Source organism: Engystomops pustulosus, unplaced genomic scaffold (genome assembly GCF_040894005.1).
Source record: "Engystomops pustulosus unplaced genomic scaffold, aEngPut4.maternal MAT_SCAFFOLD_263, whole genome shotgun sequence".
Lineage (NCBI taxonomy): Eukaryota > Metazoa > Chordata > Amphibia > Anura > Leptodactylidae > Engystomops > Engystomops pustulosus.
This window is the reverse complement of record NW_027285142.1, coordinates 52,676-65,844: the sequence shown is the minus strand read 5'-3', so window position 1 is coordinate 65,844 and position 13,169 is coordinate 52,676. Positions and strand designations below refer to the sequence as shown.

Sequence of the window (13,169 nt, the reverse complement as noted above, 5' to 3'; positions counted from 1 at the left end):
GACGCCGAACGCACCCAAGCACCGGCGTGCAGCCCGACGCCGAACGCACCCAAGCACCGGCGTGCAGCCCGACGCCGAACGCACCCAAGCACCGGCGTGCAGCCCGACACCGAACGCACCCAAGCACCGGCGTGCAGCCCGACACCGAACGCACCCAAGCACCGGCGTGCAGCCCGACACCGAACGCACCCAAGCACCGGCGTGCAGCCCGACACCGAACGCACCCAAGCACCGGCGTGCAGCCCGACACCGAACGCACCCAAGCACCGGCGTGCAGCCCGACACCGAACGCACCCAAGCACCGGCGTGCAGCCCGACACCGAACGCACCCAAGCACCGGCGTGCAGCCCGACACCGAACGCACCCAAGCACCGGCGTGCAGCCCGACACCGAACGCACCCAAGCACCGGCGTGCAGCCCGACACCGAACGCACCCAAGCACCGGCGTGCAGCCCGACACCGAACGCACCCAAGCACCGGCGTGCAGCCCGACACCGAACGCACCCAAGCACCGGCGTGCAGCCCGACACCGAACGCGCCTGCACCTGACCTAGGACTACCCCGTGAGGTGTCTGCCTGACCCCAGCAACATGACTGCTGGAGGGGTAACGGCCAGGGGGTCTCCTGCGGTAATTACAGACCTTAGCCTGGTTTTCACCCGGCATATCACTTTGGTAACGCCTGTAGAAGGCAAAAGCCAAACCCGGCTGGAGCCACACTGGGGTAAACGATTCATTGGGGTATTTTAACATTTAAGGCCACATCCAGTAAGAACCACAAGACTCTTCCTCCAGCTGCTCGTCTCCCATGTGACCAGGACCGACAGCAAGACTTCCGTGAATAAGTGAAGCCTTCATGTCCCTGATTCACCATCCGGACGTGGCCGTAGCTGGAGGACTCTGTCACAGACTCGGCTCAGAGAAAGGGGAAACGGAGGCGAATCATCAGACAAGAGAGGAAGTCCAGACACGAAGCACAAGAATACAATACAGGGAAAAAAAACTTTACTTCTACTTCCAGCCTCACGTCCTGCGATACTGTGATTACAAGAATATAATGGCTGATGGTCTGTACTGCGCTCTGGTATATGACAGACCTCTGGACTGTGAGAAGAGACATCGGCAGCTGATGGTCTGTACTGCGCTCTGGTATATGACAGACCTCTGGACTGTGAGAGACATCAGCAGCTGATGATGGGACCTTTACTTTCCCGTCAGTTTAATGACAGCAGAGACCATGGCTCCAATCCCATCAAATATGTTATGAAGCGGCGCATGCGCCATGAAGGCCGGGGTGGTGACAACTCTGCTGGTCCTGTCCACATGGACCTCGTGGAGGGAAAGGGTTAAGGAACCAAACACAGAGAAGCCATCCCACCTATCAGAGTCCACCTCACCAGGACTCCACCTTCTAATCCAGCTCCTCCCTGTCCCCACCCAACTGCTCCTCCCTCCAGGTCCCGAAAACTACGACCCCGGCTCCACTAGCTTGTCTGAAGGTAAAGTAATAAAGGGACCAGGAATAACGACCCCAAAACTCCTGATGACTAATTCCCCACACACTCCATGCCTCCTTTACTATCAAACACATAGACATAACAATGGTCCTGGCTGATCACCATGACCCCAAACATGGACCCCTACACCCCCACCCCCGGGCTATGAGAAGGATATGTGCACCTCCTTGGCGCAGTGCTTTCCTCCCAGGGCCTGGATGGCTTTGGTGGTCCCGGCATACGGCCATTTACCTCCTTGTTCATCTTCCTGACCCACAGTCACCTCCACCCCAGGAAGAACCCTGGCGGCCAAGACCGGAGCGATGCAACACAACCTGCAGGAGAAACACAGAGCATGCTGGGAGAGAGACCTCAATATATACACAGGAGCAGAATAGTGAGTGCAGCTCTGGGGTATAATACAGGATGTAACTCAGGATCAGTACAGGATAAGTAATGTCATGTATGTACACAGTGACTGCACCAGCAGCAGAATAGTGAGTGCAGCTCTGGGGTATAATACAGGATGTAACTCAGGATCAGTACAGGATAAGTAATGTCATGTATGTACACAGTGACTGCTCCAGCAGCAGAATAGTGAGTGCAGCTCTGGGGTATAATACAGGATGTAACTCAGGATCAGTACAGGATAAGTAATGTATGTATGTACACAGTGACTGCACCAGCAGCAGAATAGTGAGTGCAGCTCTGGGGTATAATACAGGATGTAACTCAGGATCAGTACAGGATAAGTAATGTCATGTATGTACACAGTGACTGCACCAGCAGCAGAATAGTGAGTGCAGCTCTGGAGTATAATACAGGATGTAACTCAGGATCAGTACAGGATAAGTAATGTCATGTATGTACACAGTGACTGCACCAGCAGCAGAATAGTGAGTGCAGCTCTGGAGTATAATACAGGATGTAACTCAGGATCAGTACAGGATAAGTAATGTCATGTATGTACACAGTGACTGCACCAGCAGCAGAATAGTGAGTGCAGCTCTGGCGTATAATACAGGATGTAACTCAGGATCAGTACAGGATAAGTAATGTCATGTATGTAGAGTGACTGCACCAGCAGCAGAATAGTGAGTGCAGCTCTGGGGTATAATACAGGATGTAACTCCGGATCAGTACAGGATAAGTAATGTCATGTATGTACACAGTGACTGCACCAGCAGCAGAATAGTGAGTGCAGCTCTGGGGTATAATACAGGATGTAACTCAGGATCAGTACAGGATAAGTAATGTCATGTATGTACACAGTGACTGCACCAGCAGCAGAATAGTTCGTGCTGGATCATTTTGCTGTGAGCTACTGACGGGTGTGGTTGTTGCTGCTGAGCTCCTGCACCACCTGGAGCAAACCCAATCCACCCAGGCCTGCTCTCTTCTCCCCAGGGAGGGAGTGGGTTCTGTGGGATGAGTGAAGCAGGAAAGTCCCAGGCTCCTGTCTCCCAGACCAGGCCGGGGGGAGGCAGGAGAAGCCAGTTACCGGCCAAAACGGAGGGGGTGAGAAGATCTGCCCGGAGCCAAGGACGCAGCGATGTGACCTCGGCTGCCACCCCCAAGACCCAGGGAAGCCGCAAGGTCTCCGGTTCACAGAAGATCAAGGCAAGTAACATCAGCCTGAGTGCTCCTCCAGGAAAGCTGAGCACCTCCGTGAGTACGAGGAAGCTGGAAAAGCGCTGAGGAGGCTCCAGGAGGAGATAAGGGAGACCTTGGCCCTAGCGGGGGTGGTCACTAAGAAGAAGAAGCCTGATCTTCTTACCACCATAGAGTTCACCGCTCTGGAGGAAAATCGTCATCTAATCCGCAAGCACAGCGGTCCGATCAGGGAAAAGCTTGAAAACGACGCCAGATTTGAGGAGATGCGCCAGGAGAAGCTGAGAAAGGTGAAGGGGCTTGAGTTCCAGGCGGATGATGATGAGGAGGATGAGCCGTGTCCGTCTGGTGGCCTGCACCAACACCAGCAGGCCTCGCACGACAGGCTGCCTGCAGAGCAAGCGCCATTACCATCAGGCTGCGGCTCTGCCAACCTGGAGGAGGAAAGTGATGATAGCGGCCAGGGGGGGGGGCGCTAATGGCTCAGATCCGTCAGCTTGAGTCCCCAGTTCACCTCCAGCACTTCTCCTTCGGCGATGAGATCCCGGATGATGACCAAAAGAGGAAGAAGAGAGCCAAGAAGACCAAGGCGTCTCAGGAGGTGAGCTTGGTGTTTCGTCCCCTCCGGGCGGGCAGCAGTGCCAGCCTGTCGTGTAGGCCCCGTTACCCAGCCCAGCACGAATCCTGCAGTGGACTTGGTGCCAGGGTGCGGGGAGATTGCAAAGCCACGTTCCATCATGGCGCAGAGCACCAGCCTTGTTTGTAGTAGCAAGGATGGTGCAGGGAAGGCATCGGCCGAAAGGCCGGACAGTGAGGGCGAGCCGGCAGGTCCTGGTACTGTGCGCTGCCCCCCAGTGGGAGGGGGGGTGGCCCGGTGCCAGGGGCGGTGGCGTTGGCTCCTGTGGCCCCTAGCGCTGTGGCTGCTTCTAGCTCCAGTGAGTGGCAGCGGCAGTGTGATGGGGCTGCTGGGGCTTGTGGTGCGGCGCCTCCCAAACATCCTGTGCAGCCTGCGGGAAAGGCGCAGGGAAAGTGTTTTGTATCGGGGCATCTGACCCAGGAGATGGCAATAAGAGACTGTCCGGAGTTAATAAAGATAAGAGACTTCTTGCATCCAGCGAGCAGCGGTGCACAAACATTAAAACAGCTGGTCAACAAGGGGTTAATGCCAGTGAGGCAGAGGGCACAAGTAAGATGGGGGTTGGAGCTGCCTCTTCTCAGGCTGAATCAGCTATGGAGGTGGCTCTACCCCCAGTGCCCAGTGATGCCGAGGCAACCCCAGGTCCTCCTGGCCCAGCTGGTGTGACTGATGCAGGGAAGCGAGGCAGTAATGTACATAGTGTGGTGAATGTGGGGGTGGTGAATGGTGATGGGGGGGGATCCTGGTAGGAGTGCTGGTCCATCTGCACCCCCAGTGGTGGCCGCTCCCATAAGGAGCTATGCGAGTGTCACCGCTGGGGCAAGTGGGGTTAACTCCTTGTCTCCTGGCTCTGGGAACAGCGTTTTGCAAAGGCGTCTTCTGGAGGCTCTCAGGAGAGGGGAAAAGTCAATCACTGTAGAGGGGAGAGAGGTTGATCTGTCCTTCTGGACAGACAGGCATGGCCTGGCAGCCTTCCAAGAGAAAAGGGGGGGAGAGACTGTATGGTCTTTACCCACAACTGGGCCCGGAGCTTCCCGTAGGAATGTTTTGCTGTGCAAGCAGTGTCCCGCCAAAACGCAGTCAAGAAAGTGACCGTTTTGACCCGTAACGAGTCACTTTCTTGCGTGGACATCATGACTTGGCTCAGTCGTTATGGTGAGGTTGTACAGGTACCTCAGAAAAACCGCAATGAATTTGGCATTTGGTCTGGGGCCTGGACCTTCATGATGAAGTTGAAGTGTTCAGGCGGCACAGTCGCCCACATTCCTTCTTCAGCCTTTCTTGGGCGGGACAGAATCCTGATTTTCTACCAGGGGCAGCCGAAGGTCTGTCACAGGTGCGGTGACCCCACACACTTTAGCGCCAGCTGCCAAGTGCAGAAGTGCGCTTTGTGTGGTGGGCTAGGTCATCTCGCTGCATCCTGTAAGGACATTAGGTGTAACCTGTGTGGTGAGCTTGGTCACCCTTTCAGCCGTTGTCCTCGCTCCTTTGCCAATGCGGTTGTGACCCCAGTGGAGGAGAGCCATGAGGTTGCTTCTGCTGGGGAAGGTACCAGCAGAGGTGGAGGAGCTGAGGGGCCTGTGAAGAAAAGCAAGAATAAGTCACCTTCTCAGTTGAGGCGGCTTGAAGCCAGAAAAAAAGGGAGAGAACTGGGGAAGCCTCAGGTTGCTGGGGTGACCCTTGGTCCTTCCTCAGAGGCTGGTCATGCTACTGAGGCCCTGAGGGATGAGGAGTTGGATGAGGAGGTCAGGAGGATGGAGCGTGAGAAAGGTGCCATGTCCTCCACGTCCTCCCATTATGAGAGTATGGATGAGGGTAACAGGATTTGGCTAGAAAATAAGTGCAAGCAGAAAAAGAAAAAACGCGGCGTATCTAAGGTACCTAAGGAAGGGAAAACTTCCTCCCCTCTGGTTGAGCTTTCCAACCAGTTCCTCACCCTCGATGAGATCGCCTCCTCGGGAAGACAGGCTGAGGGTGGGGTTCTGGAGGTGGCGGCAGAGCAGCCTACAGGGGGCGCCGAGTCTCTATCCTCTGGGGATGCTGGGTCCTCGGAGTGGGAGACTGACTCAGAGTCAGGAGACAAGGACGAAGGAGAGGGTGGTCCGGGTGGGTCCTTGGGGGCCAATAATAATATGGACACCTCAGTTTCATTTAAGAGAAGTTGCCCTAAATCTGATGGGAAAAAAGAAAGGGGATCATCTTCAGAGGAGAGTAGGGGGAAGGGAGGTAGTAAGAAAAAAGCCGTCTAACTCAATCACTCATGATGGCGGCACCCACTCCGTTGACGCTGGCGTCCATTAATGTCGCCAGCATTAAGTCTGATGCGGCTAGATTTGCGGCCTTTGATTTTCTCGGCCGTGTTGAAGCCGACATTTTATTTTTGCAGGAGACCAGGCTGCCAGATTTGGCGGCCGTGTTTAAAGCTAAGAGGGAATGGAGACACGGGTCTTCCTATTGGTCTCTTGCGGCCGAGCCGTATAGCGGAGTGGCGGTCCTTTTTACCGCACCGGTAGAATGCCGACGAGTTATTGAGTTAGAAATGGGGAGGTGCCTGATCCTGGATGTCCTCATGAAGGGACAAGAACTTCGTCTTATTAACATCTATGGTCCCCAGTCCAAGTGGGACAGGAAGTGTCTCTTTATGAGGATCAAGCCCTACCTTTTTACAAGTCGGCAGGTGGTCTTTGGAGGGGACTTCAATGCTGTCACGAGGTCCCAGGATAGGGGAGGTTCCAGAGACAAGCTGACTTATGATAGCGTCGCTCTTAATAGCATAGCCAGTGAGGCTCGCCTGGTGGATGTCCACATCCGGCACACCCCAGGCCACGCGGGGTTCACCTATTATAGGGGTAGCTGCAGGTCTAGAATAGACAGGTTTTATTTAAAGGAGGAAGCCATCTCTTCAGCAGTGTCCGTTGTTGAGGTGGAGTTCTCCGACCACTGTTTAATTTTGTTTTCTCTGAATGTTACAGAGACCCCCCGGATGGGAAGAGGCTACTGGAAGCTCAATTCGTCTCTCCTGGAGGAAGCAGAGAACAGACAATCCTTTGAGGACTTTCTTCAGAGCCAGGTACCATTGCTGGGCCTTTGTAGCAGTAAGTCAGAGTGGTGGGAGGTGCTCAAGAAAAGGGTGGCGAGATTCTTCCGCCAGCTCTCGAGCCTCAGGAGCCTGGACAGGTACCGCCTGTATCAGGGCCTGAGGAGGAAACTCGGGCATCTCGTCTCGACTGGAGGTAGTCGTGAGGACATCTCCAGAGTGAAATCCTTGCTGAACAGGTGTCAGTACGATAGACACGCATCTTTGGTTTTTGAGAGGGATTACGGGAAATACCGATCGCCCGACCCTTACAGAAACTGCAAGATGTCAGTGAATGGTAAAGTTGTCACAGGACTGGTTGACAGTACGGGATCCCTGAAAAGGTCCAGATCAGGGATTCTGGAGGTCGTCAGATCCTTCTACTCGCACCTCTTGGGCAGGAAGGATCTAGATCGGGATGTGATGTCGGCTTTCCTGGCTGAAACTATCCCTGAGCCAGGAGTAGACCCTTCGCTTGATGTTTTGACAGAGATGATTAGGGAAGAGGAAGTCAGCCTGGCGATTGAAGGGCTCGCCCTCAAGAAATCGCCGGGTCCGGATGGCTTAACATCTGAGTTTTATAAGACCTTTAAGGACGCCTTGGTTCCCCTCTTGACTGAGGTATTCAATGAGTGTCTTTCCTCGGGTGCTCTGCCGAAGTAAATGAGGTCAGCCCTGATCATTCTGTCAAAGGGTAAGGACCGATCTCGTGTTGAGAACTGGCGTCCCATAGCGCTTCTCAATACGGACAGAAAGGTTTTGGCAAAGGTGCTGTTTAATCGGCTGGTGCAGTTTGCGCCCCGACTCCTTTCGGGGACCCAGCACTGCTCTGTTCCAGGCCGCAGTACATTTAGTGCTGTGCTTTGTGTCCAGGAGGCAGTGGGTCAGGGCAGGGCTGGTAACTGGAAGGGGTACTTGCTGTCCTTGGATCAGGCAAAAGCGTTTGATCGGGTTAACGAGTACCTCTGGTCTGTCCTTCTGAGGTATGGCCTGCCGGGCGGGTTTGTCAATTGGCTGAAAGTTTTGTACGCAGGGGCAGAGAGTTTCCCGCTTGTGAACGGTTGGATTGGCCGCTCTTTTGAGGTTGGGTCTGGTGTTCCTTTGGGCCCACTTTTATACATGTTCACGATCGACCCATTCCTTAGGAGGGTTGATCGTGGGCCGTTGGCGGTAGTCGCGATGGATCGGGCAGCACCGGAAGCCACTGTAAGGGTGGTAGCGTATGCTGATGATGTCACTGTTTTTGTGTCCTCGAGAGGGGAGGCGCAATGGGTGATGTCAGAGGTCGACCGCTACTTGGAGGCTTCTGGGTCCAAGATCAACCGGGATAAGTGTGAGAGTCTCTGGCTGGGAGAGGGGGATCCAGGCTTTGATCTCCCGGACACTCTTCCAGGGCCCAAGGACTCTGCCAAAGTTCTTGGCATCGAATTTGGCCAGGGGGATTACCCCATGCAAAACTGGGACAGCAGGCTTAAGATCGCCGCCCAGAAGGTGGACAAGTGGAAGGGTTGGTCTTTGACCCCCAGAGAAAGGGTTAATCTGATCAAAACCTTCCTGCTCCCGCTGCTGATTTATCTGGGCAGTGTGTGCCTGTTGCCAGAACCCCTCTGGACTCGGGTCTACAGTCTGTTCTTCCAGCTGTTATGGGGGAATAGGCTGAACCTTATCAAGAGGGAGGTTACTTACCACACGAGGAGACAAGGAGGGTTGTGTATGGTCAACCCTGTGGTGTTCCTAGTGAATACCTTTCTTAAGATCAATGTAGCAAACCTCTGGAAAGAGAGGGCTCCTCCGTGGGTGTACTCCTGTAGGGGATGGTTTCGGCCTTTCTTCCAGGATTGGGAGACAGGAGGGCAAGTGAAGGATCTTCGCACACCGCATGGGCATCTTCCGGCTTACGCTATCCCGGTTCTGAAGGCGATTCGCCGGTGGGGTCTGGGAATGTGGCAGATCAGGACCACGTCGAGGAAACTCCTTGACAAAAGGGTTCTATTTGCCCGTTTCCAGAAGCCTCTGGCCCTCAGGGATTGCCCAAGTCGGGATCTTGGGGTGGGTTTAGGTCTTTTGAATTCCATCAGGATCCCCTTGAAGTTTTGGGACGTGGCTTGGCGCTGCTTCCATGGAAAGCTGTGTGTGAGGGACAATCTGAAGTGTAGGAGCTCTGAGGAAAGGGGTTGTCCCCGGAAGGAGTGCGGTGACCTGCTGGAGAGCATGGGCCACTTCCTGCTTCAGTGCCCCTATAACACAGAAGTGTACAACCGGGTGGGCGCTTCCATCCATTGGCCCGGGTTGGCCGGTCTCTCCTATGTAGAGTGGGCCTATAGAGCATTCAGAGGCCTGGGTGGCCGGGACCGCAGCACGTTATTCCTAGTCAGTCTAGTGGTCAGGTACCACACGTGGAACTCACAGTGCTTAGTATCGACGCAGCGTATAATCCTCCCGGTGGATGAGGTGGTTAGGAACATTCTGGGTGACTTGGGGAAGGTGCGCTCTCTGGAGTATGAGAGGCTGGGCACAGGGAGGGCCTCTCTCCTTAGTGTCCCTTAGTCTGTCCTCCCCCCCCTCCTGGTGAAGGTGCGCTCTCTGGAGTATGAGAGGCTGGGCACGGGGAGGGCCTCTCTCCTTAGTGTCCCTTAGTCTGTCCTCTCCCTCCTGGTGAAGGTGCGCTCTCTGGAGTATGAGAGGCTGGGTACGGGGAGGACCTCTCTCCTTAGTGCCCCTTTGTCCTCTCCCCCCCTGGTGAAGGTGCGCTCTCTGGAGTATGAGAGGCTGGGCACGGGGAGGACCTCTCTCCTTAGTGTCCCTTAGTCTGTCCTCTCCTCCTGGTGAAGGTGCGCTCTCTGGAGTATGAGAGGCTGGGCACGGGGAGGACCTCTCTCCTTTGGAGGGGGTTCTCCTTTAGTGTCCCTTAGTCTGTCCTCTCCCCCCTGGTGAAGGTGCGCTCTCTGGAGTATGAGAGGCTGGGCACAGGGAGGGCCTCTCTCCTTAGTGTCCCTTAGTCTGTCCTCTCCCCCCTGGTGAAGGTGCGCTCTCTGGAGTATGAGGGGCTGGGCACGGGGAGGGCCTCTCTCCTAAGTGTCCCTTAGTCTGTCCTCTCCCCTCCTGGTGAAGGTGCGCTCTCTGGAGTATGAGAGGCTGGGCAAGGGGAGGGCCTCTCTCCTTAGTGCCCCTTAGTCTGTCCTCTCCCCCCCTGGTGAAGGTGCGCTCTCTGGAGTATGAGAGGCTGGGCACGGGGAGGACCTCTCTCCTTAGTGTCCCTTAGTCTGTCCTCTCCCCCCCCTGGTGAAGGTGCGCTCTCTGGAGTATGAGAGGCTGGGCATGGGTAGGGCCTCTCTCCTTAGTGCCCCTTAGTCTGTCCTCTCTCCTCCTGGTGAAGGTGCGTTCTCTGGAGTATGAGAGGCTGGGCACGGGGAGGACCTCTCTCCTTAGTGTCCCTTAGTCTGTCCTCTCCCCCCCCTGGTGAAGGTGCGCTCTCTGGAGTATGAGAGGCTGGGCACGGGGAGGACCTCTCTCCTTAGTGTCCCTTAGTCTGTCCTCTCCCCCCTGGTGAAGGTGCGCTCTCTGGAGTATGAGAGGCTGGGCACGGGGAGGACCTCTCTCCTTAGTGTCCCTTAGTCTGTCCTCTCCCTCCTGGTGAAGGTGCGCTCTCTGAAGTATAAGAGGCTGGGCACGGGGAGGGCCTCTCTCCTTAGTGCCCCTTAGTCTGTCCTCTCCCTCCTGGTGAAGGTGCGCTCTCTGGAGTATGAGAGGCTGGGCTCGGGGAGGGCCTCTCTCCTTAGTGTCTCTTAGTCTGTCCTCTCCCTCCTGGTGAAGGTGCACTCTCTGGAGTATGAGAGGCTGGGCACGGGGAGGACCTCTCTCCTTAGTGCCCCTTAGTCTGTCCTCTCCTCCTGGTGAAGGTGCGCTCTCTGGAGTATGAGAGGCTGGGCACGGGGAGGACCTCTCTCCTTAGTGTCCCTTAGTCTGTCCTCTCCCCCCTGGTGAAGGTGCGCTCTCTGGAGTATGAGAGGCTGGGCACGGGGAGGACCTCTCTCCTTAGTGTCCCTTAGTCTGTCCTCTCCCTCCTGGTGAAGGTGCACTCTCTGGAGTATGAGAGGCTGGGCACGGGGAGGACCTCTCTCCTTAGTGCCCCTTAGTCTGTCCTCTCCTCCTGGTGAAGGTGCGCTCTCTGGAGTATGAGAGGCTGGGCACGGGGAGGACCTCTCTCCTTAGTGTCCCTTAGTCTGTCCTCTCCCCCCTGGTGAAGGTGCGCTCTCTGGAGTATGAGAGGCTGGGCACGGGGAGGACCTCTCTCCTTAGTGTCCCTTAGTCTGTCCTCTCCCTCCTGGTGAAGGTGCGCTCTCTGGAGTATGAGAGGCTGGGCACGGGGAGGACCTCTCTCCTTAGTGCCCCTTAGTCTGTCCTCTCCCTCCTGGTGAAGGTGCGCTCTCTGGAGTATGAGAGGCAGGGCACGGGGAGGGCCTCTCTCCTTAGTGTACCTTAGTCTGTCCTCTCCCTCCTGGTGAAGGTGCGCTCTCTGGAGTATGAGAGGCTGGGCACGGGGAGGACCTCTCTCCTTAGTGTCCCTTAGTCTGTCCTCTCCCCCTCCTGGTGAAGGTGCGCTCTCTGGAGTATGAGATGCTGGGCATGGGGAGGGCCTCTCTCCTTAGTGTCCCTTAGTCTGTCCTCTCCCTCCTGGTGAAGGCGCGCTCTCTGGAGTATGAGAGGCTGGGCATGGGGAGGGCCTCTCTCCTTAGTGTCCCTTAGTCTGTCCTCTCCCTCCTGGTGAAGGCGCGCTCTCTGGAGTATGAGAGGCTGGGCACGGGGAGGGCCTCTCTCCTTAGTGTCCCTTAGTCTGTCCTCTCCCCTCCTGGTGAAGGCGCGCTCTCTGGAGTATGAGAGGCTGGGCACGGGGAGGACCTCTCTCCTTAGTGTCCCTTAGTCTGTCCTCTCCCTCCTGGTGAAGGCGCGCTCTCTGGAGTATGAGAGGCTGGGCACGGGGAGGGCCTCTCTCCTTTGGAGGGGGTTCTCCTTTAGTGTCCCTTAGTCTGTCATCTCCGCTCCTGGTGTTGGGCTGATGCTGCACAGCAGATTTTTGTGTTATGAGCATGTAGTGATGTTGGGCTTAATGGTATTAATAAGTTTTTAGTTTTTGTACCATGTTTTTCATCATGTTATGTAGTATATACTGTATATATTGTATATAGTGTGTATATTGTATGTATTGGGGTTTGGGACATAGTGTTAGGTTGGGAGGGGGGTGATGGTTGTGGGATTTATGAACTGACCTTGGACTCTATGACCCTGGGCACTGGTCTGGACTACTTAACGCAAACTTTGGACGTTAGACCAGTGTCTGGGGGGAAGGGGAGGGTGCGGGCGAGGGATCTAGTGCAGTGTAGTGTATAGTGTATTCTGTGTTTGTTAGATTAAAAAAAATAATAATAATAATTGGGGTGTGTGTGTTAATTTATGTTTATTGGTGGGTGTGGCTTGTTGACGGTTTTGGTGTAGGGTGTGATAATTGGTGGGTGTGGCTTGTTGAGGGGTCTGGTTCAGGATGTGATAATTGGTGGGTGGGGTTGTGGTATTTGGTGTAGGGTGTGATATTGGTGGGTGTGGCTTGTTGATGGGTTTGGTGTAGGGTGTGATAATTGGTGGGTGGGGTTGTGGTATTTGGTGTAGGATGTGATATTGGTGGGTGTGGCTTGTTGATGGGTTTGGTGTAGGGTGTGATAATTGATGGGTGTGGCTTGTTGAAGGGTTTGGTGTAGGATGTGATAATTGGTGGGTGTGGCTTGTTTAGGGTTTGGTGTAGGGTGTGATAATTGGTGGGTGTGGCTTGTTAAGGATTTGGTGTAGGGTGTGATAATTGGTGGGTGTGGCTTGTTTAGGGTTTGGTGTAGGATGTGATAATTGGTGGGTGTGGTTTGTTGATGGGTTTGGTGTAGGGTGTGATAATTGGTGGGTGTGGCTTGTTAAGGATTTGGTGTAGGATGTGATAATTGGTGGGTGTGGCTTGTTTAGGGTTTGGTGTAGGATGTGATAATTGGTGGGTGTGGCTTGTTTAGGGTTTGGTGTAGGGTGTGATAATTGGTGGGTGTGGCTTGTTAAGGATTTGGTGTAGGGTGTGATAATTGGTGGGTGTGGCTTGTTTAGGGTTTGGTGTAGGATGTGATAATTGGTGGGTGTGGCTTGTTGATGGGTTTGGTGTAGGGTGTGATAATTGGTGGGTGTGGCTTGTTAAGGATTTGGTGTAGGGTGTGATAATTGGTGGGTGTGGCTTGTTGAGGGGTTTGGTGTAGGATGTGATAATTGGTGGGTGTGGCTTGTTTAGGGTTTGGTGTAGGATGTGATAATTGGTGGGTGGG

General features: G+C 54.8%; 1 protein-coding gene across 1 annotated transcript in view; it reads right to left on the bottom strand.

Moving 5' to 3' along the window:
• Positions 1 to 987: 987 nt before the first annotated feature.
• LOC140110360 (glutamine amidotransferase-like class 1 domain-containing protein 3, mitochondrial) overlaps positions 988 to 13,169 on the bottom strand; it is a 59,891-nt gene continuing 47,709 nt past the window's right edge. Inside the window, exons 6-7 of the mRNA XM_072132189.1 lie at positions 1,677 to 1,830; positions 988 to 1,334 (exon numbers count right to left, since the gene is read on the bottom strand). Coding sequence (XP_071988290.1) covers positions 1,203 to 1,334; positions 1,677 to 1,830 — 286 coding nt within the window. The 3' untranslated portion in view covers positions 988 to 1,202. The remainder of the gene's footprint in view (positions 1,335 to 1,676; positions 1,831 to 13,169) is intronic.